General features: G+C 46.0%; 1 protein-coding gene across 4 annotated transcripts in view; it reads left to right on the top strand.

Moving 5' to 3' along the window:
* Nucleotides 1-19449, top strand: part of LOC133480819 (capping protein, Arp2/3 and myosin-I linker protein 3-like) — a 29680-nt gene extending 10231 nt beyond the window's left edge. Inside the window, exons 12-40 of one of the 4 annotated variants that reach the window (XM_061779451.1) lie at nt 742-828; nt 1182-1291; nt 1373-1450; nt 1527-1603; nt 2984-3088; nt 3380-3449; nt 4145-4226; nt 4333-4429; nt 4659-4713; nt 5475-5647; nt 5744-5812; nt 6884-6977; nt 7050-7148; nt 8294-8413; nt 8517-8630; nt 9214-9389; nt 9778-9865; nt 9951-10070; nt 11016-11082; nt 11599-11786; nt 12033-12112; nt 13292-13453; nt 14830-15010; nt 15907-16519; nt 16690-16766; nt 17203-17332; nt 17873-17944; nt 18050-18157; nt 19057-19196. In XM_061779451.1, the coding sequence (XP_061635435.1) occupies nt 742-828; nt 1182-1291; nt 1373-1450; nt 1527-1603; nt 2984-3088; nt 3380-3449; nt 4145-4226; nt 4333-4429; nt 4659-4713; nt 5475-5647; nt 5744-5812; nt 6884-6977; nt 7050-7148; nt 8294-8413; nt 8517-8630; nt 9214-9389; nt 9778-9865; nt 9951-10070; nt 11016-11082; nt 11599-11786; nt 12033-12112; nt 13292-13453; nt 14830-15010; nt 15907-16519; nt 16690-16766; nt 17203-17332; nt 17873-17944; nt 18050-18157; nt 19057-19097 (3533 nt within the window). In that variant the 3' untranslated portion in view covers nt 19098-19196. Of the gene's footprint in view, nt 1-741; nt 829-1181; nt 1292-1372; nt 1451-1526; nt 1604-2983; nt 3089-3379; nt 3450-4144; nt 4227-4332; nt 4430-4658; nt 4714-5474; nt 5648-5743; nt 5813-6883; nt 6978-7049; nt 7149-8293; nt 8414-8516; nt 8631-9213; nt 9390-9777; nt 9866-9950; nt 10071-11015; nt 11083-11598; nt 11787-12032; nt 12113-13291; nt 13454-14829; nt 15011-15906; nt 16520-16689; nt 16767-17202; nt 17333-17872; nt 17945-18049; nt 18158-19056 lie in introns of all 4 variants that reach the window. The other 3 variants (XM_061779452.1, XM_061779454.1, XM_061779453.1) reach the window with 3 other exon arrangements.
* The last annotated feature ends 2873 nt before the right edge of the window (nt 19450-22322 follow it).

Below are 22322 nucleotides of genomic sequence, written 5' to 3'. Positions count from 1 at the left end.
AGCTTAACTATTTTGCCATTTTCATGAATGTCTAACGCGAATCAAATGTTTGACAAGCAGTAGGGTTTCGCCACCGGACCTTCATTTGAAGGGAGTGACGCGTCTCTGAAGGCTCTAGGGACCGTGTCCAAGCGTCCGTTAGCGAGACGCTCAAACGCTAATTGCTCCCGCTGAGCCGAGCGCCGCCACGCGCGAGTGTGACTGCGACTGTGAGAGCGACTGGCCGAACAGGAGGCAATGCTGGGAGACACGATGTACAGAAATCCCTCACATTAGCAACGTGACAAAATTCCCCCCCCCCCCAAAAAAGGACTGTCTGTCAAAATACTGAGTCTGGTTGGAATGCTCACTTCACCCAAGGTACAAGACACCAATCATTTTGAAAATCGGATGTTGGGTTCCTGGGAAATGGTAAGAAATGTCCTGTTTGGGGAACGATTGAAGCCCTGTGTAAATTGGAATTGGTGTCAAGGAAGTATGTTGACGTGACATCTGGACTGACGTGACGTAAGTAGGGTCACTCGTATCTCATTGTACCACTGCGCTTTTAAGAGCAATGTTGTAAAGAAATGCGTTACAAAAAGAGATTCGAACTCATCAGTTTGTAGTATCATGACTATTCATAGTGAATCCATTCAATGAATAGCAATTCAAATTAGAATCCGCGGCATAGCTCGCGCCCGATTACTGTTATTGTTTAAATGTACTCGGATTTTTTTCAAACACATTCCCCATTGCCAGGCGTGGCCAACCTGATCCAGCAGATGTGTCGTCTCAGCAAGGGTCTCCGTCTCCTCAACCTCTCCAAGACCTCGCTCACCTCCAAAGGTTCGTGCTTTGAGTTCATTTGCTGGCGAGGATCAGTGGGGAATCTCTGAGTAAGCGCATTGCTGCACCAATGACACTGTTTTCCTTACTGATGCATAGTTTGTATTGAATGCAGAGCAGTGATTCAATTCGGCTTTTCCCCAAAACCTCTGATGCTTTTCCGAGCGGGTTTGCCATTCAGACAGCTGAGTGGGCCCGGCTGGTGCAGCGGTACCTCGGCTTACAATTGACAACGTTATTGACGTACGATCCGTATTCGCCAAGCCGTCATCTTTGATGAAATGTCACTCCTAATATTCAAATTGCATTCTACCCATCCGCCTTTCCTCACTGTGGCTTGTCTAACCATCCAGGGGTGGTGTCGCTTTCTATGGCGCTGAACTCAAGCGACGAGTACTCCAACTCGCTCCTGCACTTGGACCTGAGCAAGAATCCCGGCGTGCTGTCCGGGGACGACGCCTCGGTCCGGAAGCGCAGTGCATGAGTTGAATTCCGCCACTTTTCCTTGAAGCCTGTATGTCGTCTCTTCTTTCTCTGTTTGCAGAGCTTGTATCTCTTCCTGTCTCAGCCCAACTGCCTGGTGCATTTGGACCTGTCGGGCACAGATTGCTCTGTGGACTCAGTAAGGCTTGAACAATCCAAGGTTTTGAAAGCATCGCGTCTGTCGTCATCAACCGTTTCCGCCCTGTCCCACGCAGCTGTTCGGGGCTCTTCTGAGGGGCTGTTGTGCTGATCTCGCCTTTCTGAATCTTTCCAAAAATTCTTTCTCCCACAGGTTAGTCCCGGCTTTGACCTTTGCCTGAGCACTAAGGGCTGAAACCCCGGGAGCTATCCTTTTGCAATGCTTCTTAAAGCTTCATCTGTCCTTCTTTCGTATCGCCATCCCTTCATTCTGCCATTGTCCCGCATGTCCACTTTGATGATTTACACCTTTTTTTTTTCCCATACATTTGACACCAACCCGCAATAGGTGACAATCTGCCTTATAGTGCAGGCATATAAGAAACTTTTTTTTTTTTTTAACAGTTGCACCCCTCCCACATGCTTTAAATACATTTCAACTGGTCAAAACACACTTTTTAAACACATTGTATATACTTCTTAAACACAAAAACCTGCAAGCATAAAATGTACAGAAAATACTTTGCAGTATTGGTAAGTGCTGTGTTCGATGAATACCGCTAGATAGCAGTAATTGAGGTATTGCGTAATCATAGAAATGAGTGACATCCGAATATAAATACTATTTCTTTAATGAATGGTAAGATGGAATTTAGCCCCCTCCTTGAGCTGTCACTTCATCGTGGCGGGGGGGTTTGTGCAACATCACGTGGACATCGGGGACAGTGCCTCTGGATTGGCAGACTGGGGTGGTGGTCCCACTTTTTGAGAAGGGGGACCGGTAGTTGTGTTCGAACTACAGGGGGATCACACTCCTCAGCCTCCCTGGTAAGGTCCATTCGAGGGTCCGTCTGGAAGTCGAATCTCAGATTCAGGAGGAGCAGCGTGGTTTTCGTCCTGGCCGTGGAACAGTGGAGGGCTGGACTCCGCCAAGGCTGCCCTTTGTCACTGATTCGGTTCAGAACTTTTATGGACCGAATTTCTAGGCGTAGAGGGGGTCCGGTTCGGTGGGCTCAGCATTGCATCTCTGCTTTTTGCAGATGATGTGGTTCCGTTGGCTTCATCAAGCCGTGATCTCCAATGCTCACTGGAGCGGTTCGCGGCCGGGATGAGAATCAGCACCCCCAAATCCGAGACCGTGGTCCTCAGTCGGAAAAGGGTGGCTGGAACGGATTCATTTCATTTCAATTGGTTCGAATGGGGAAAACGGATTTGATGTACTCAACACACACGAGTGAATTGAGTCATGGAATGAATTCGAAACTCTTAACCAAGGAACCACTGTGTAATATTTTCTCCCCCCACTGGAACAGCAAACTCACTGGAACAGCGTGTTTGCTCTCCACGGCTGCGGTTTGAGAGCTCTCATTGTGTATGAATATTTAAGTGGAGCCATCCATCATTTGACCCGCACTCACTGGCTGCGATGTCTGTACTTTGCGCTCGGCGTGTCAACAACGTCCACTCTCATCTCATCCGTCTCTTTCCCTCTCTCTTACTTTTGTTTGTTTGTTTGTTTGTTTTGACCTGACAGGAAAGGAAAAGACACGGTGCCGTTGTTCCGGCGATTCTTCAGTGCCGCCTTCAGCCTCACCCACGTCAGCCTGGCGGCCATGAAACTGCCCCCTGACGTCCTCAGGTGCTCCATTGGTTTTCTAGCGGATGTCCTCATTACGGTCACGGGTGAGCTGGAGTCTATCCCGGCCGATTTTGGGCAAGAAGCCTGGTACGCCGCGCCCTGGTTGCAAGCCAATCACAGGGCATATGTACACAAACAAGCTTTCGCGCTTAAATGTAAACCTATGGACAATTTAGAGCAGGGATGTTCACACTTAATGGGTGGGTATGCACTCCAGGGGTTTTAGAAGACAATTTTAAACAATGTTTGATGTTCAGAGATATATTCAGGTTCCTCCTGGTGGCTCCACAGGGCTCTCCTGGCAGGCTTAACCTCCAACCCCCACATCAATGACCTTCACCTGGACATCAGCGGCTGTGAGGTGAGTATGTGGCACCCGGACGTATTGCCCAAGATGAATACTCATGTTGAGGTTTGATTTTGTTTGTTTTTTAAAGCACTAAGTCTTTATAAATATAAAGAAAAACACGTTTGACTATTTTCGATTGACGGGACTTGGGAATCTGTAAGATAGTGTCAGTCCGCTACGTAGCGCACCAGAAGCAGTGCGAATTGGACTTTCGTCGACAGGATGTGCTCTGATATTGCTGTTTTAACTGTGTTTTGTTCAATCTGCTTTGCAAAGTGTACCTTTTGACGCCACGCTGTATGCACTTGCCTATTGGTACTTTTTTGTCCTTCTCTTTCAGAAAACCACACGCACACGCGCACCCACACAACTGAACAAACATATGCGTGAAGAGAGAAGTGTTTTGAAGGGGTGGGGGGAATTAAGGAAGGAAGGAAAAGCCAGACATTTGTCCAAGTCTATTTACTGTGATCTCTTCTCCGAGTGGTGTCTTCTCAAGCGGTGTTTGGCAACACACTCAAGTGTGAATTTGGGGAGAATTGATCTGTTTTACCGAATGTGGAAGCTGGTTCCGCATAAGCCCTATTGTCCGACAGCAAACGTGTCGCTAGCGAAAATGCTGAGTGGCTCGTGACTCTGGGAATCCACCAGCCACAGTACCGCTGTACATGAATGCGCTCGTGTCCCATTTTCCTCCCATCCTCCAGCTTCGATGTGCAGGAGCTGCCGTCCTCCAGGAGCTCTTCCCCAGAGTCTCCTCCATCGCCACTCTGGACATCTCAGACAACGGTACGGTGACACGGGGCGACATATATCCCCCCCCCCCACCTTTGACCTTGCCTGTTTTTGTCTCGTTTATCCCCGGGCGACTTTTGAGCTGCTCTCGTGTCGACAGGTTTGGATGCAGACTTGCTCACGGCGCTGCCCGCCCTCTCCAGACACCCCTCGCTGAAACACCTTCATCTCGGCAAGAACTTCAACATCAAAAACAGGTGCTCTGCGGCGCGCCTTTCGTGCGGCTATTTGCATCTCGGGTCGTGCGTATGCTTGCAAGAAAACAATACAAATCAAACATGTTGCGAGCGCAGGATGCGCCAGCTGGAATGAACAGCTCTGTTGACTCTACTTCACTTTTCGTATGCCGCCAGCTTCTCACTCGCTATGCAGTTGCGGGAAAATGGCAGTAATTAGCCTCAGCTCATTCGCTCTTTACATCCGCAGGGTTCTGGATGAAGTCTTGCAGAAGTTGGTGCAGCTCATACAAGAGGAGGACTGTGTGAGTGAGGACAGGACGACTCATCCGCGTGGACACGAAATGTGATGTTTTTGTGATGACCCGCTCACCGAGGAGAACACGCCGGTCCTAATTTGAAACCACTCCAAATAGAACATCTTCGTCCTGCATTTGCTCGAGTTTGAGAATGAAGGTTCATGCACAAAAAGACCAAAGTAGCCTGAATCTCCAAAGGCCCTCTTTTAGGATTGCCTTTTGGGGGGGTCTTTACGCACATGGAAAAAAAAAAAAGTAACAATTTTGTTAAGTGTGTGTGTGTCCTGTTGAAAATGAATGTATTTTATGGTACTTTAACTTGACCCCCAAAACTCACTCAGTTGCGCCCCCTTTTTTGACTGCAGGGCACTGTGTCAAAGTTTGACGATCCTTTTGGCGAGGATTCGTAAAGTTAGAAAAAAACAATTTCCCCGAAACCAGTTTCACAATCGACACAAAATCTTTATTAATCGGACGCACGAATGAAGTCTCAAGGACCTGGGGCAGAATTCGTTAGGAATTCAGCAATTTTCGTTACTGAGAAACAGTGATGAAATGAAGCCTTATTGGTGGAGGTACTGAGGGGGGGGGGGGGGGGGGGGATCCTGGTCACATTGCATTTCTTTGTGCAGTAACATCAATTATTGCTGCTCCCTGTTTGCACCGCGTTCCCCCATCGCTATGTCGCTCCACACACGCGTATAGTCAATCATTCAGACATACAGTGTGTCAAGTCACGATGAAGCACTCTTCCGGTTCCTCTCCAGGCCCTGCAGAGCCTTTCGCTGACCGACTCGCGACTGCGTTCCCGGGGCACGGTGCTGGTCAACGCCCTGGGGAGCAACACCTGCCTGAGGAAAGTGGACCTGAGCGGCAACAACATGGACGACATCGGCGCCAAGATGCTGAGCAAAGCCCTGCAGATCAACACCACGCTCCGGTAAAGATGCGGAGCCCGCTCGCGATGCGGTTACAGGCAGCGATTAGAGCGGAGGATTTGGAGGGCAAGTGTTCACTGCCTGCTTACTCCATGCAGGAGCGTGACATGGGATCGCAACAACACCTCGGCAGCAGGATTTCTCGATGTGGCCAGAGCACTTGAACAGTAAGACAATAAGCGGGTTTTCTGTTGTTTTTTCAACGGCTATTTAAACGCTGTCATATGGATGCAGACCAGTTGGAACTACATGGTTCAAATCATGAAATTGCAATCTTTTCCCTCCCGTGTTGTGCAGCTCAGACATTGTTGCCGTCCAATGAAGAGCATTCACCTCCAAATTATTATTAATAATCAAAACTTGTTTCGCATTACCAATCCCCGAAAAGGTGATGAAGGGAAATGAAGTCGAAAAACATATAACTTTCAAGTTATTGGTGTTCGTCTTCCAAATAAAGGATTTTTTTTTTTTTGCTGTAAAGAAATGGGTCGGGGGGGTCCACGAAAGCATACGTATTATCTCCTAATTATTGTGCTACTTGCCTAAGTTTTTATCAAGAAATTTGGGGTTTTAAAAAAATTCAAATATGTTGTGCATAAAGGCGGGGAAAAAAACTAATTTATGCTGAAACAAACAAAAATGATGGTTAAAATAAAAGTAACGAGGAAAAGCTCTCCAAATTTTGAAATGTACCCCGGGGGAAAACAAAAAACAAAAACATTGCTGACCACCATGATGAATTACTATATTACTCTACTTTGTCTTTGAATTGATATGGCTTGTAAATGGAATAATGAATGAAATCTATATTATAGCCACTAAATATACTGCAGTTTATATACCTTTCGATGCGATCTCCCAGTGTCGTCGAATGCCGAAATAGACCACTAAACAGGGGAAATGAACACGGAGTTGTTTACCTGTGTCGTACATAGTTACATCATCAGATGACATTTGACCCGCAGCGTAAATGCAGACCGAGTTGCAATTGGCAACACGAGCCTGGCAAATTGATGCTCTCCACATTGCTATCTTAAAATGTTCAGCCGTTGCTTGAGGCAAACTTCGGACATGGTTGAAGTGGGTACTACTCACTTCCTCGCGTGGTGGGGATATTATGGGATGGGATGGGCTTGAACTTAACTAACCCCGCAAATATGGAGGCAGCCGTAGATAAGTGGTTAGTTACCGTGTGTGGCTGATGGAGCTCATTCCTACTTCTTCTCTCCCCTCTTAAGTAATTTCACCCTGCAGTACATGCCTCTCCCCCTGAGCGACATCAGCCAGGCGTACCGCGGCGCCCCTGAGAGGACGGAGCAGGCGCTGACCAAGGTGGGTGCGGTGTTTTGAGTTTTAGTGAGGGAGGTGCGCCCAAGGGTGTCGAATTCCTGACTTCCTGCACAGATCCAACGGGCTCTGGTGAGGAACAACCAGACTCAGCGCTTCTCCCAGCGTCAGGCTCTGCGGCTGCACCAAGGCCTCGTCACCAGCACCGCCGAGCAGGTAGTGCTGCTATTTGGGCTTGTTTTTATATGAAAAACTCATTTTCAACCAATGGGACACAAAACAAATATTCACCAAAAGAATGACAGAAAGCTGAAAGAAAATGGCGACAAAAAAAACCAACAACAAATACATGAGATGCAAATCTGACAAAAACGTAAAATCAAAACAAAAAAACAGTCAAAAATTGGAGGGGAAAAAACTGACTAAAATCTGATATTGCTGTACATCTGGCAAAATGTTGGCAAAAATTAACAATATGAAAAAACTGGATACAAATCTGACAAAACATGCCCAAAAAAACATAAAACGACCAAAAATGAAAGAAATCTGGAAAGAAACTGGCAAATACAGCAAGAATCTGACATAATTCGGGTGGAAAATTCTGAAAAGGGGTCAAAATCTGACAAAAATGCAGGTACAAATTTGGGAATGAATTGACAAGAGAACGACAGAAACCATTTTAAAAGCTGACGACAGCAAAATAAATCTTGGAGGGCGAAAAAAAAAACAAATATGGCAAAGGAACATACAAATAAAAAAACAGATTTTTTTTTAAAACTGACAAAGATGACAAAAAATGACAAAAGGAGGTAAAAATGACCAAATTACACAAATTTGAAAAACCAAAAATGAATCCAAATCCTGACGTGGATGTGACAAAATTATGACGAAAACTGACCCAAAAAATTACCAACATGACAAAAAAGATACAAATCTGACAAACATACAGAAGAATGACCAAAATAAATGTTTAAAAGGCCGATGAAAAAATACAAAAGTATCGAAAGAAAACGGAATGCTGAGAAAAACCTAAGAAGAATAAGACAAAAAAAACCTGACAAAAATAGGGCAAAAGAAACTGAGAATTATCTGATAAAAAAAACTGGTGAAAAACCTTTTAAAAACTTAAAACAGCAAGTAGAAATCTGACAAAAGAATGACTGATGACAGATGACAAAGACTGACAAAAAATATGACAAAAAGCAAGCTAAACTATTTACAAATATGACAAAAATGGATCAAAATCCGACATGAACTAAAAAGCTGACAGCAAAATCTGGGCAAGAAAAATGGGACTTTGTGTGTGTGTGTGTGTGTACTGTATGTCTTTCTGTGTGTGTTTGCATTTTTGAATTTTCAAGGTGATGGAGCGTCTGTGCGCCCGCGTCCAGCAGCAGGTGTGCCAGCTGCGAGGCGTCGGAGAGGCGGACGACATTCAAGCAGCCAAACAAGTGCTCAAGGAGGCCAGGAATTCCCGCGCGGTGAGCCTTGCGACGTTCACCACGGGATGTGTCGCATGTCGCATGTCGGAGGGGGGAAATACAATGAATGCATGTTTCCTTTTTTTTCTTTGCACGCTCCAAGCTGTACCCCTCCCTATGCGAACTGGCCCACGTGCTTTCCGTGGACGGGCCGGTGCGCCAACGTCTGGACTCGCTGGCCGGCGAGCTCGCCAAAGCCGCCGACAAGGAGCTTCAGGTAGCTTTTTTTTCACACATTATGGAGAATGAATAAGAATGGATTTAGAATGACATTGCAGGTCCAGCTAACCAATTCTGATTGAATGCCGTCAATGTTCCCCCGCGTGTTCAGGCCAAAGTCCTGAACGCACCACTTTGTCGTCATCTTGGGCTGGAAGAACAAAGTTGAAGTTAGTTCAAGAGCATCAATTACTCGTGTTTTTTGTTATTCTTAGCAGGGATCAGTCTCCGGACTGTATTACTGTATTTCCACGATGCCGAGTCTTTCCGACCTGTGCGTTTACGCTGCAATCCCGCCGTATACGTGGAGCGTCACATGACCACATGAACAGAAAATGCGCGCGTCTGTGTATATGCTCCGCCAACGAGCATAACTAGGATGCCGACACGACTTGTTTGAAGGGGAACTTGCAAAAAGGAGTTACGCATATGCCAGATTGCAGCGGTACATGATTCAAGGCCCGATTCCTATCTGAAGAAATCCGCCATTTTTTTTTTCTTCCATGACTCATATCCCAGTTAAAATTGTCACTTGAACCATGATCTAGCCGAAGTAACTACGAGAGGATGTTCGCGCGCAGGCGATCGTCGATTCGATGGTGTCTCTGTGCCGCGAGCTGTGCCCCCTGTCGTCCGCCGCGGCAGAGCGGCTGGCCACGCCGCTCTCGTCCGTCTCGGAGCGCGTGTCTGTCCCTCGCGCCGCCATCCGCAGCGCCCTGATGGAAAGAGCAGCGCAGGACGTCCATCGAGCCTTAGAGTAAGTCTTCTGAAAAGAAGGCAAACTACTGATGTGGCACTTTCATCAAATGAAAAGACTGAAGTGAGATTGGTCTTCTTTTGAGGAAAGTGCAACATCCATAGTTTCTTCTGTTTCTAGGAAAGTGCAATATTAATGGTGTGTCTACATTTTAGGCAAGTGGAACCTCAGTAGTGGGTCTTTTTAGAAAAGTGCAACATAAGTCTGTCTTCTTTTCTTTGGAGTAATCTTGCTATTATGATGTATTGTGCTATTGTCTGTTATGAGAGGGCGTCAGATATTGACTTGTGATATCACTCCTTGGTCCCAATGCAAGCGGTCTGTCATTTCAAACAAAACATGATAAATCCGTTGCTTTCGCTCATTTTTCTTCTTTTATCTTCTGCAGAGAAGTCAAACTGTCTGTGGTTTCCTATCTCACCAACTCCATCGTGGACCAAATTCTGCAGGAGCTCTACGCCACCCACAAAACCCTGGTAAGTATAACCTTGCCAAAGTTCCCGTTCACGTGCGCCTTGAGTGGTCGAAAGTCCCAACATTAAAGAGGGCTCTCCGTCCCAGACCCACCAGGTGTCTCATCTCAAACGCTGGGATGGGTCGTGTGAAGACGGGACAGGCTGGAGGTTCAACAGACACAGAGACTCTCTGGACATCACCGAGGAGGAGCTCGGCACCAGTATAGTAAGTGAGGGTACGCTGCGAGGAGAACGAAAAAGGATCCACTTGTATAAGCTGCGAGCGGTGGTGAACGGACCCTCGTACCCCGTTTTTTGTGGCCAGTCCTCAAAATCATCCTCATCAAAGTTTGATCGGAGGATCTGCCCACATTCGATGGCGGGACGCACAAAAGAAGTCTCAAAGACCCACGCAAGAAATTGAACGGGAAGCCATTTTTGCCGAATTACTTTAACCCTGACTAGGGAACTAACCCAAAATCTGCCCAACTGCTGCGATTGGCTGGCGACCAGTTCAGGGTGTGCCCTGCCTCTCGCCCGAAGATAGCCGGGATAGGCTCCAGCACGCCCGCGACCCTAGTGATATGCCCAACTGGAACCAATTATCCCTGACAGATGGGTGACATAAAATCCAGCCATCCATCTAATTTGTATAACGCTTGTCCTTGCTAGGGTAGCGTTGAGCTGGAAAATATTCCAGCTGACTTCGGGCAAGAGGCGGTGTACACGCTGGACTGGACTGATGCAGGCTACATGAAATCCTTTTTGCCGAAAGTTTGACAATATTTTTTTAGGATTTGATCTAATACAACGTAGCTTAAAATGTAGTTAGTGTCTTGAGAGGAGTTCCTCAAGGATCAATTTCCAGCCCCCTTTTCCTCACTTTTATCTCGAACTTCTCTGTAAACTTACTAGTCACTTTGCTAACAATCAAACTGCATAATTTAAAAGCATCTCTTCTGTAGCTGTCAGCCTGCAGGATCTCAGATGTTATGTGTTATATTTGTTCTATATTTAGCTCTTTTAAGTTTGTTGGCAACAGAAAAAGGCTTTAAAAAGCAATTTGTTTTGATGAAACTCCCACGGACAAACGCCGTGGGCTGTCTTTATATTCTTTGCTCTATATGCCATGTTTTTGTCTCCAGTCTTTCAGCATCTTCCTCCCTTCCAGGATACAATAGCCATTAAGAAGCGCAGCTCGAGAACAAGACGAATACGACCCGTCTCCACCAGGCTGAGTGAGTCGTGCTGCGCATCCTGCGTCTGTCTCCGTTTTTCCCGTCAGAGCTCCGAACCCCCCTGTTGTGACACAAATTGCTCCATTAGCTTACTGTCTGATGAGTCCATTTTTCCCTTTTGTGGTCTCGCCGTCAGAAAGACGAGTTTTTTTTTTTCAATTGCAGCCGAGCAGTAATGGAGATTTGGAGATTTGGATTGATGATAGGGATGATTAGCAATCAAATATCAATGGATTGTTTACTGGCAGCATAATAGATCGCATGTCTTGCCTCTCTGTCAGAAGTCTGGATTTGAGTCTCCGTCCTCCTATGCGGACTTTGCATGCTCTCCCCGTGCTTGAGCGGGTTTTCACATTTCAAAAACCTGCATGTGAGGTTCATCGAAAACTAAATTGTCAATCGATGTGAACGGAAGGGGGAATGCTTGTTTGTCAATAGGTGCCCGGTCCATTGGCGTACCCCGCTTCTCTTGCCCCAAAGTCGTTTTTTCCCATCCGTATTGTCTTTCCGCCTCAGGTCTCTGCGACGACTGCAGCTCCTCGCCGCCTCCTTCCGTCCCCTCCTACTCCACGCCTCTGTCCCGCTCGGCCTCCTGGGAGGGCCTGTCCGAGCTGCCCACGCAGGGTCTGCCCCTCCGCCACGTGACCAGGGTCCGCCCGAGACCTCCACGCAGGCACAAAGGGGGCTACCTACCAGCCGAGACGGTGAGGGGCCTTTCGCTTTGAGTAGGTACTGCACTTGCTCTGTCAATCCAGCCACGCAAACGATTCCTTCATGCTCACGCCCGACCGCTCGCTCCGTATGGGCTCATCTCCAAAAGGCGGCCGCACTTGGATTACGTCATTTCACTGGAGATGGCAATCCATTTCTTTGATTGCATTTATAAATAGAAGCTACTGGAAGTGATGTAACCCCTTAAAGCGCTGTGTGTTTATGTTCTGTGTGTTCAGAATTGTAGTGAAAATGGAGGAATAAGCCCTCTGGATGACGGACTGCCAGATTTTTATACTAAAAGAGTCCTTCCTGATAGGTAAATGTTTCCTTCTTCCCACTGTTGAAATGCCCCTCGTCGCTCTTCAATGTAGCTTTTCTTATTCCTTCAACTCAACACTATGTCTCATTTGTCCGAGGGCCCTTGAATGCACCAGTGCAGTGTGTTTTTGAGACATTTCGAGACATGAGCTGATTGCTTAATTTCAGAAGGGATCTGCCACAATAGCAAATGCATTTGACAAGAAATCACTCTTACGCCCACATCTCATTTGTCCATTTTTTTCCTCAAATGCAACAGTAAAGTGTTTTTGATAAATTGCCCAACTACTTAATTGTCATAGTCATAGTTGCAGTGCTTTTTTTGTATTCCTTAAAATCAAAATTTAGTACTCATTTGTCCAAGGGTCCTTGAATGCACCAATTAAATGTATTTTTGAGACATAAGTGGCAATGAGATGTTTCTCTTCATCAAATACTAAATTTAAAAAAAAAAATCTGCCACACTATAAAATTCAGAAAGAATTGCAGTGATTCCCCCCCCCCACTCCTTTAAAACAAACACCTACTGGTAGATCTCATTTGTCCACGGGTCCATGAATGTACCAGTGACATTTTTTGGAGACACTAGCCAAAAAAAATACGTTATTTAGAAGAAAACTGCCGCGACATTTCATTTTCTGTTCAGATCTCATTTGTCTAAGAGTCCTTGAATGCACCAGTCAAGTGACAGTTTTGCAGATAAATTTAAATACCTAATTTAGAAGGAATCTGCCACACAACAAACTGCATAAAGCTTTTTAGTGCTTTTTGTTTTTCCTTGAAATCAACACTTTGTTATTTGTTCAAGGGTCCTTGAATGCACCAGTGAAGTGAATTTTCGACAAGATAAGCAGTAATGTTCAGCTTCTTTAAGTAGTTCATGTTGAACAAGTCGACCACAAAATATGCATATGCTTTGGTAAAAGTCTACATAGGAATATAAAACAACAAAGTAAGAGGAGGGATTTTATGGCGCTAAACTATTGTGTACGGAGAGGTGTTGCCTAGCAACAGTCAAACTGCAGAAGGAGAAACAGCAAACACGCGGTTGTTGAATCCAATGAGGTCCCGACAGAGTTGACACAGGCCGCGTGGCATGATTGTGCCAGACGGGACCGAGCGTGTCTGACATGCCAACTCTGACCTTCTTCTTCGTCTTCTTCTTCTCCTCCTCCAGTCCACTCTCTTCTCTGCACAACACACACTCACTGTGGAGGAAGAAGAGGAGGAACGTGCTCGCTATCTTCGGTTTCCGCAGAAACCGCAACCAAACGTTGTCCAACCAGGAGTCGGACGCCGACTTTTCCGGAGATCACACCGTTGCTATGGCACCCACAGGGTGTGTACACCTACAGTGATACCTTGACTTACAAGTGTAATTTACAAGTTTGGAACTCAATTTACTCATCTATGAAGTACATTCTCCCCGTTATAATTCATTGAAATGCCACTAATCTCTTTTAGCGCCCACAAAATTCTTTTGCGCTACTCCTCACACTCACGGTCCCCGACAGTGTAGTCAGCATTAGCGATTCGTCAGGCTAAGGTTGTGCCGGTGAGTAATTGCACTACATTGACCTTTAAAAAGATGCCACGCTGCACTGAATCCGCAATAAAGCAATGAGTGAGCGATGACTGTAAACAAAGAAACTGCTTTTAAAAAGTGCTATTACTGAACGTACCTGCTCTGTTCACCTTCTTTTAGCCATTCAAATCCGAGATGATGCCACGGAAATACCATCTGCATCTTTGAGTGTCCTAAAATGCTTCTTGGTGGTTCTTTTGAGGACAGTGATTCTCCCAGATATCCCTGAAAAATAAGTGCCTTATTTATCTTTATCTTCCACTTATGGCGCACACAGGCGTGTGGACACAGATGTCGACGACAGCCGGCGGCACTTTTCAGTGCCAGAAAATGACAACAGTAAAGCCCATCCATCCATGCCACCCTTTTCTTTACCGCTTATCATGTTCAGGGTCGCGGGGAGCTGGAGCCTATCCCGGCGGCCTGTGGGCAGGAACCGGACGACACCCTGAACTGCTCAGAAGTCAGTTGCAGAGTTCATGTAGAGAGACAAGCATCTTCACGAGGGCTATGAAAGTTAAAGCGTTAACTCGTGATTAATAAGCCCAAAAAATGATCGCATTAATCATGTGTTAACTCAGATTAATCGCGCAATTTATTTTGCTTTAAAAGTCACCCCGATGGGAAAACAAAGATAATTTTGCATAATAGTGTAGTGCTGAACTCTCTTTCCATTGAAGCACAGCAAGTTTAAAATACCATCCCAAAGCAAAATGTGGCACTATGTGTGGCATATTTGGCACCTGTGATTAATCGCTATCAATCCAAATTCAAAAGTGTGATTCATCAATTGACAGCCCTAATTTTGACTTCAATTCATTCTGTCGCTGAGGGGGAAGCGAACCCGTGCTGTCTGCACCACTTCCACTAACAACCCAGGCTCAACTTAGCTCCTCCCTGGCATGCAAAGGTTTATCGCTCAGTCGAGATGGATCACTTCAACATGCTTCCTTGATGCTGATTCCTACATTACTATTTAGCCAGGGCTTTGGTGCCATCTTGGGGCATTGTAGGGTATTACAACAAGAGGACAAAAACCCGCAAATTTGTGACGAGTGACCTGTAAATAGATGGGGGTTCACTCTAGTGTCTATCTGCTAGCTGTTGATGCTCCTGTGTTCTATCTTCAGGACGGCCACAGAGAATGTGTACACTCTCCTCCAACCTCCGAGGTACGCTACCAGGGCGGGGTCTCCAGGGGACGGGCCCGATGGGAAAAATACTTTGGTTTTGAGTCCGCCACCGCCAATGCCAGCCATTCAGCATTCGGCCATGGGAGGAAGCAAACACCCCTTTTACTCCCCCGCTGAGGTACTGGGGCGCAGCCAAGTCAAAGATGTACGATTTGCCTGTAACTACACAAAAGATAGCAGCTTGTCATAGCGCTGCCATTTTGAGGCCCCTCATACGCTCATCCAAGCTAGCGCTTCAAAGCTAGCTCCAGCTACGAGCGGGAAAGTTGTGTGTGTGTGTGTGTGTGTGTGTGTGTGCTTTAACCAAATGCGAGATGGTAAAAATAAGTCTACGGTCAAGATTTTAACATTGTCTATGTCGGTTTTAGTGGCGGATCAAGTTGAAGTCATAGTTGTTAAGGGTCCTTTCTTATCTTTGAGTTGCAAACAGCGGCGGCTAGTGGAGGTTTCTTCAAGGGGTTCGCTAGAAATATGTTTCACACGACGGAGAATTACTTGACCCGCATTTTTGGTCTTATCTACAATCATGTATCTTAAACGAAAGCGACGATCGACATGTTTGTCATATGTCGGCATAGTAAGCTAGCAACCGATCCTCGCAAGCTTACCTTCAAAATTGCAGCGATACGATGAAACAGAAACCCCGAAATAAATGAAAAGTAATTCCAACCGTGGACCCAAACCACTCGATCGGAGCACGTCCAGTGAATGTTGACCTGCCACCGATAAGGGAACCCGTCAACGCCGCAGTGCTGTGTGAGCAGAGATTGAGCCATGATGTTACGTAGGTCGCTTGTGGCCCCTGGAATGTAGTAGGGCCCCACCTTGGCCCGACAGGAACTATTGCATCGAAGAGGAACTACTGCGCATGTAGAACTGTAAACAAGACCGAATTGTTTTTGTCAAGCAAGTCCTAAAATTGGCAACCCAATCCCACCCGAGTCGCTCGCCTCTTGACGAGCCATGTGTGGCTTTTATCTCCTGCTTTCAATTTGCGACCTTTGTTTTCGACAGCGCTCCGAAAAGGACGCGGCGCCCGAGCGTCCGCCAAAGGAGGCGGACAAGTACTGGGCGGACGATAAGCAGAGGACCAGCGAGGTGCTACAGGCGGAAGACATGTGGATGCCGGGCGAGGGGCACACGGAGAGGTGGCGCTCGGACGAGAGGCCAGGAGAAGCTTTGACCGCCGACAGACAGTGGACGGTGGAGAGACACACGCAGTGGCAGATCGACCGGAAGATGGAGAGACAGCGGCTGGGCGGAAGGCAGATAGACCGCTCGTGGTCGGAGGGCAAGCAGACGGATGCGCAGCTGGACGCGCGGTGGACGGACAGGAGTGCGTGGAAGGCGGACAGACAAGTCCAGGCGCTTCATTTCGCTCAAAGGCCGTTGCCGCCGTACCCTTCGGACAAGACGCCCTCGCCCAAACAGGAAGCGAGCACGGAGGCGGAAGCTCAGGGGGAAAGACGAGTCAGTCCCGATGCTTGCGTGGAAGGCCGGAGGAGCGGCTACGCCGGCCGACCGGTGCCCTATGTGGCGAAACCCGAACCCCCGCCGCAAAGTAGCAAACCCAACTTGTCCAAACTGAGGCAAAGGCATCGACTAGAAAGCTCCGACACGCTACCTGGTAAGCAAAGACCGCATTTACTCGCCTTTTGTTTTTCACGTGGACTCGTATCTCATAGCCAAGCACTCGGTGAGCGCTGTTTTCATTTGTAATTTGTAATTCTTTCGGATCTGAGTCAAACTCTTTGGGGGAGGTCATTCAAAAACACGACTCCTTCTCTGTTGCTGCAGAGGAGGATGACGATGGCGAGAGGGACCCGGCCGGGATGGACAAGATGGAGGCTCAACCTCCGCCCATTCCTGAAAAGGTGCGAAGGAGGAATATTTCTACAGTCAGTCCTCGTTACATCCCCCCACGCCATAGATTAAATCTGCGAAGTAGCAGACATATCGTTTTTTATTTATACATGTTTTAAAGCTGTGTCAACCTCCTCAGACTCTTATTAACCTTCTCCACACTCTTATTCGCCTCTACCATACTCTTTTAATACTCTTAAACACATTTTAAACTCTTAATCATACAGTAATGCGTAGTAGTACTGTAAGCTATGTACATTCCTTGTAATATGTGTATTTTCTTTAGTTTGACAATTTGAGTGTCTTAGGCCAGGAGACATTTATTTTACCACAACAATTACAGCAAACACTGAAAATCCAAAGCAATCTGCACTGAATCCACAATAGGTGAAGCGCGATACAGCGAGGGAACACAGATTTACTTCCCGTTGTCATTGTTTCAAACAGCCAAAGACGACGTCGTACGTGACCTTCCCGAAAGACCCGGCCCCGGAGAGGATCTTACCCCCTCCGCCTTCGCCGCCGCCGCCCGTCAGCAGGCCTGCGCGCGGGCTGCCGGACAGAGCCGCCAGTCAAGGTCAGCGAAAGTGACGCTTATGATGGCATTTTAGCCTCACGCTCATCATGTAAACCGTCTCGTTGTTATTTTTGCTCAGCCGTTCCAAAGCGTAGAGGGACAAGTAGGCGACAGTCACAATGACAGTCGTGTCTTATAAATAGCCCATTTCCCGCAGTGCTCGACAGAGGCTCTGTTGAAAAAGACTTTGTCATGCAATGACCAAAATAAATGTGTTTAAAGGCTCTTCGTGCCCTCTTTTTCATGGCGAATGCTCGAAATAATCATCAACCTTTGACGCCGTACTCTGCCTACATTAGAAAAAAATGTCATGATCTGTCATGGCTGATCTGCTTTTGAAGTATGGTGTCAAAAATGGATCCTTTTTAGGATTCGCCGTGACTAAATGTGGGCCCGTTTATCGCACTTGATATTTTTTCAAGCTTTCAAATTTTGATCAATGAATTAACCAATTGGGCGTGCTTGGATGAGTTTGTTGTAAAAAAAAAAAAAAAAAAGAACGTAACAATACCATCCCGTGCTTTCCTGTCACTCACTCAGGCGAAGAAGGATCGAGGCCTCAGGCGCCCGTCAAACCCCAGAGGAACCGAAAAGCCGTGTCGTGCGACGCAGGTATCGCGGAACGATGTGATCAACGAGTGTAGACGTCAATGTGCGGAGATCTTTGTACCTGGCTAACGTCGCTCCGTGTCTCCTCCATGTGCTCGTTCAACTCAGGCACCGACAGGGACAGCCCCACTAGCATTGAGAAGCCCCCAAATCGCAAACCCCCCGAGAAAAAGCCTAGACTGCCCCAAAACAGAAATAAGTCACTGGACTTGTCTGGTACATGTTGGCTTTTTATATACGTGTTTGTGTGTCTTTGTGTAAGCACGCGACATTGTCAGTGAGGTGTTTGTCCTGTACCGTAATAACACAATAACACAATTTCAATCATTTAAAAATGTAATGACGACTGAGTCAGCGTTTTTGGCGCCTCAATTTGATACGCCAGAGATTGACCAATTTTTGTGTCCTGGTGAAAATGTATAGACTGTAATCTAGGCGTCCCAGACAAAAACATGCTAATTAGTCACCAATTTGCGCCCCATTATAAAGTTAGAAAAATATATTGACACGCAATTAGCTGGATATGTCAATTATAAAACGGGGCACAAAAAAGTCTCAAGGACCCATGCCTGAAATTGAACATGTCACCCATTTTGGTTTGAAGCAGCCATTTCTCATTGAATAATGCCAGGTTGACCAATCAACGCAAAATTGGGTGGGCATTTTCGTCATAACTGGATGCACAAAAACATCTCAAGGACCCCTGCCCGAAATTGAACGGCAAGTCAGCCATTCTAATTTGTAGCAAATTCCAAAGGCTGGTACTTTTACCAACTCCTTCTCTGGAATTGGCACGAGACAGATGGGCGGCGCCACATTACTTTTCTTTCTTTTCCTATGCTGCCTATTATGAGACGAGCACGGCATCAAAGTTGGATGATCAATTCAATTGTTATTGTTGTTTGTAATCTAAATAATCACAAAATCCTTTTTTGTCTTGCATTTTCATTACATTTCCACACCGATTGGATGGTTCCATCGTTCCTTTTTTGGGCCATTTTGAACCACCTACGATATGATCCTTAACACAACGTTGCGTGGTCATGTGACACAGTGGATGTATTTTATATGACATCATTGCATAAAAACAGTTTCTCATTTGTTTGTCTTCACAGACAGCTTCAACGCAGGACCCGGTCACAGCGAGCTGGTGTGATGGAGTAACACACACACGCAATCTGCACCACACATTTAACAGTGTTTGCTTCTTGAGAGGACCCTTGTCATCGCCCCCCCCCCCCCCCCCCCCCCCCCATCCCCCACCATCTGACTCGTGGCTAGTAAAATGGTCTCTTTTTTTTTTTTTTAGTAATATTACTAGAATGTGATTTCTACAACTGGAGCGTCCGCTGACACATCCGACTGCCTTGAACATGACTTGCTTTTTCCGGATTTATATCTGAAAGGTGATATTATATTTTATAGAGAGAGGGGGGGGGGGAAAAATCAATATTATGTATGAGCACCCCCACTAAACCACAAACCCACTGTATGAATGAATGTATGAATAAAAAAATGTAACGGATAAAGTGTTTTTGCTCGACTCTTTTATTTGTTTACTCGTTATTATAATTGTTTTCTTTGCTTATGAGTTGTGTCCATTCATCCAGCTTACCAGCTCCCAAAGCCATGGAGTTGAGGTCAGGCCCTTCCGCGCCCAACTCATCCTTTATCACTGTGTTTTAAGCATTATTTCACCAGGATAAAGAAACATTCATTCATTCATTCAACTCCCGTTCCGCTTCTCCTCACTCGGGCCGCGGGCGTACACCCTGAACCGGTCGCCAGCCAATCGCAGGGCACATATAAACAAACAACCATTTGCACTCACATTCATAGCTACGGGAAAAGTAGAGTCTTCAATTAACCTGCCACGCATGTTTTTGGGATGTGGGAGGAAACCGGAGTACCCGGAGAAAACCCACGCGGGCACGGGGAGAACAAGCAAACTCCACACAGGAGGGGCCGGGATTTGAACCCCGGTCCTCAGAACTGTGAGGGAGATGTGCTCACCAGTTGAAGAAACAAATTGAGCTAAATGCTTCGATTCCACTCAGTCGGCATGTGTTACGACTAGGTTGCGCCTTGACTTTTTTGAGATACGAACCAGCGTTTGGCCAAATTTGTATTTTTTTTGTGAATGCTTCGAAAATGTTAGATACGAGCGCTGTACGGTGGCAGTAATTCAGCTCACAAAGTCAGTTTAGCTTCATGCTAACAGACAATGTAAATGATGGCGCTAATGAATAGTATCGGCGTCGCGGTGTAATAACCCTTTCGGCAACGGATCATCGAATCGAAAACAGTGGAGTGACACATCTAGACACAATACAATATGCACATGCAGATATTCTTGACATGAAGTCATAAAATTCAAGCTCCATACTTCGCATAAAGCAGCCTCTGCTTGTACTATTTACTCAAGAGTAAGCCGCTTGAAAGTGCAAATCGCCCCATCATCCGTCATCAGTCCACAATCATTGACACGAACGACGCGGTAAACGTCCATTTTGAGCCTCGAATGACTCAAGGGCTCGCAAGCGTGTACACAGGTGGACGCTATTTATACGCCTCAGAAATAATGGCAGGCCTCCGAGGCCACCCGCATGGCGACCGCATTTCCCGCCACAAGCCGGAGAATATGGAACAGCAGGGGGCGACTGATCACCGCAAATAGGCCGAGGCAGGCACTGGACACACACACACACACACACACACGGGTTGCCATTAGCAACCGTTGCCCTGACCTTCCCTCCATTTCTGCTGTAATGAGTCAGAAACAAGTCCGACGACACACACACGCACACACGAAGCCGTAGTTCGAATTTGACTTTCCACGCCATGTCCAGTCATTTGTGCACCTGACGTGTCGCATCACAACAGTTAAAATGCAAACATTCTTTTCTAATCAAATTTAGGTCTCAAGCCTGGGTTAGGGTTTGAAACTAGGGTTAGGGTTCCCAAAAAGGGTTGCAAACCAGAGTTGGGGTTTCAAGTTAGGGTTATAAACATGAGTTAGGATTCCAAATGTGGGTTTCAAGCCAAAATTAGGGTTTCAAGCAAGGGATAGGGTTTCAAAAAAGGGGTAGGGTTTCAAATTAGGGTTTCACGCCAGGGTTACACTTTCAAGTTAGATTTTCAAGACAGAGTCAGTGTTCCTCCCCCAAATCATTGCCCTGACCTTCCCTCCATTTCTGCTGTAATGAGTCCCCCCCCCCCCCCCCCCCCCCCCAAAAAAAAAAAAAGTCAGGGTTTTAAACCATTGTAGGGTTTTCAAAGGCTGGATTATGGTTTCAAATCAGGATTATTGTTTCAAAGTTGATTTTCAAGCCTGGTTTAGCAAGGCAATGTTAGGGTTTCAAATAAGAATTTAGAGTTCCAAATTAGGGTTTCAAGTAGGGTTAGGGTTCTAAATTTTGAACACGTTTAACATTTAGCATGGTCTACCAACCTCGACTGTTTTCCAAGATGTGGGATGAAAAATCGCTCTTAACACACTCAACACCGCAGAACAATCACTCGGAATAATCTTTGACTTTGAAAAACATCCGACAAGGAATCAAAAGAGGAATTCATTACTTGTATCACGCATGACACAAAAGTAGTTGAATGAATAAATACCATGCAGTAATATTTTGCGATATAAGCAATTACTTTAAAATTGCCAGTAATTAGTAGTGGATTACATTGTCGTAATTAACACTGCTCTCAACTAATCGCTGCAGTTTAGTACTGAGGACACTCCTGGAGGAAATATCGTTCATCTCGTCTGATGAAATAAAACGTAACGTAACGTAACGTAATCTCTTTCTATAATTTCTTTCTGGAGGCCACTCAAATGGGGGACGGATGGCCAGATTGGCGCTTTTATTGGCACTTACCGCAACGAGTTTCCAAACAGGGCGGAGAAATATGACCGAGGCGACGCGTGAACTTTTAAACTCGCTCAGTGTTTTGTCGCCCTATTTGCTTGCTTTTTTTTTTGTAGATGACCCGTACGCATCCTCCTCTTCCTCGTCATCCTTCTTCAGCGGTTGCTAGGCAACGTGAGGGAAGGAAGCTGGATAGCGAGAACGTGTGGGTCGAGGATGAACAGAAATGGAAATGGTTAAAAAAAAAAAGGTTTAAAAAACAAAATATATATATTTTTTGAAATGGGGGGAATAAATAGATTCACAGATTTTTTTTTTCAAATGAAAAATAAGTATATTTAAAATGGTATATTTATCTTATTTTAATAAAAAATAATTGAATGAATCGAAAGACAGGCAACCCCTGTTAAATGTGAATTAAATTAGCTTTCAAAGAAAATGAAAACAAAAATCTAATTTATTAACATTAAATCCATAACAAACAGAATTGTCCAATAATTGTCATAACT

Source organism: Phyllopteryx taeniolatus, chromosome 7, assembly GCF_024500385.1.
Source record: "Phyllopteryx taeniolatus isolate TA_2022b chromosome 7, UOR_Ptae_1.2, whole genome shotgun sequence".
NCBI classification, from domain to species: Eukaryota; Metazoa; Chordata; class Actinopteri; order Syngnathiformes; family Syngnathidae; genus Phyllopteryx; species Phyllopteryx taeniolatus.
The sequence above is the reverse complement of the archived record's forward strand: the minus strand, read 5'-3'. Positions and strand labels throughout refer to the sequence as shown.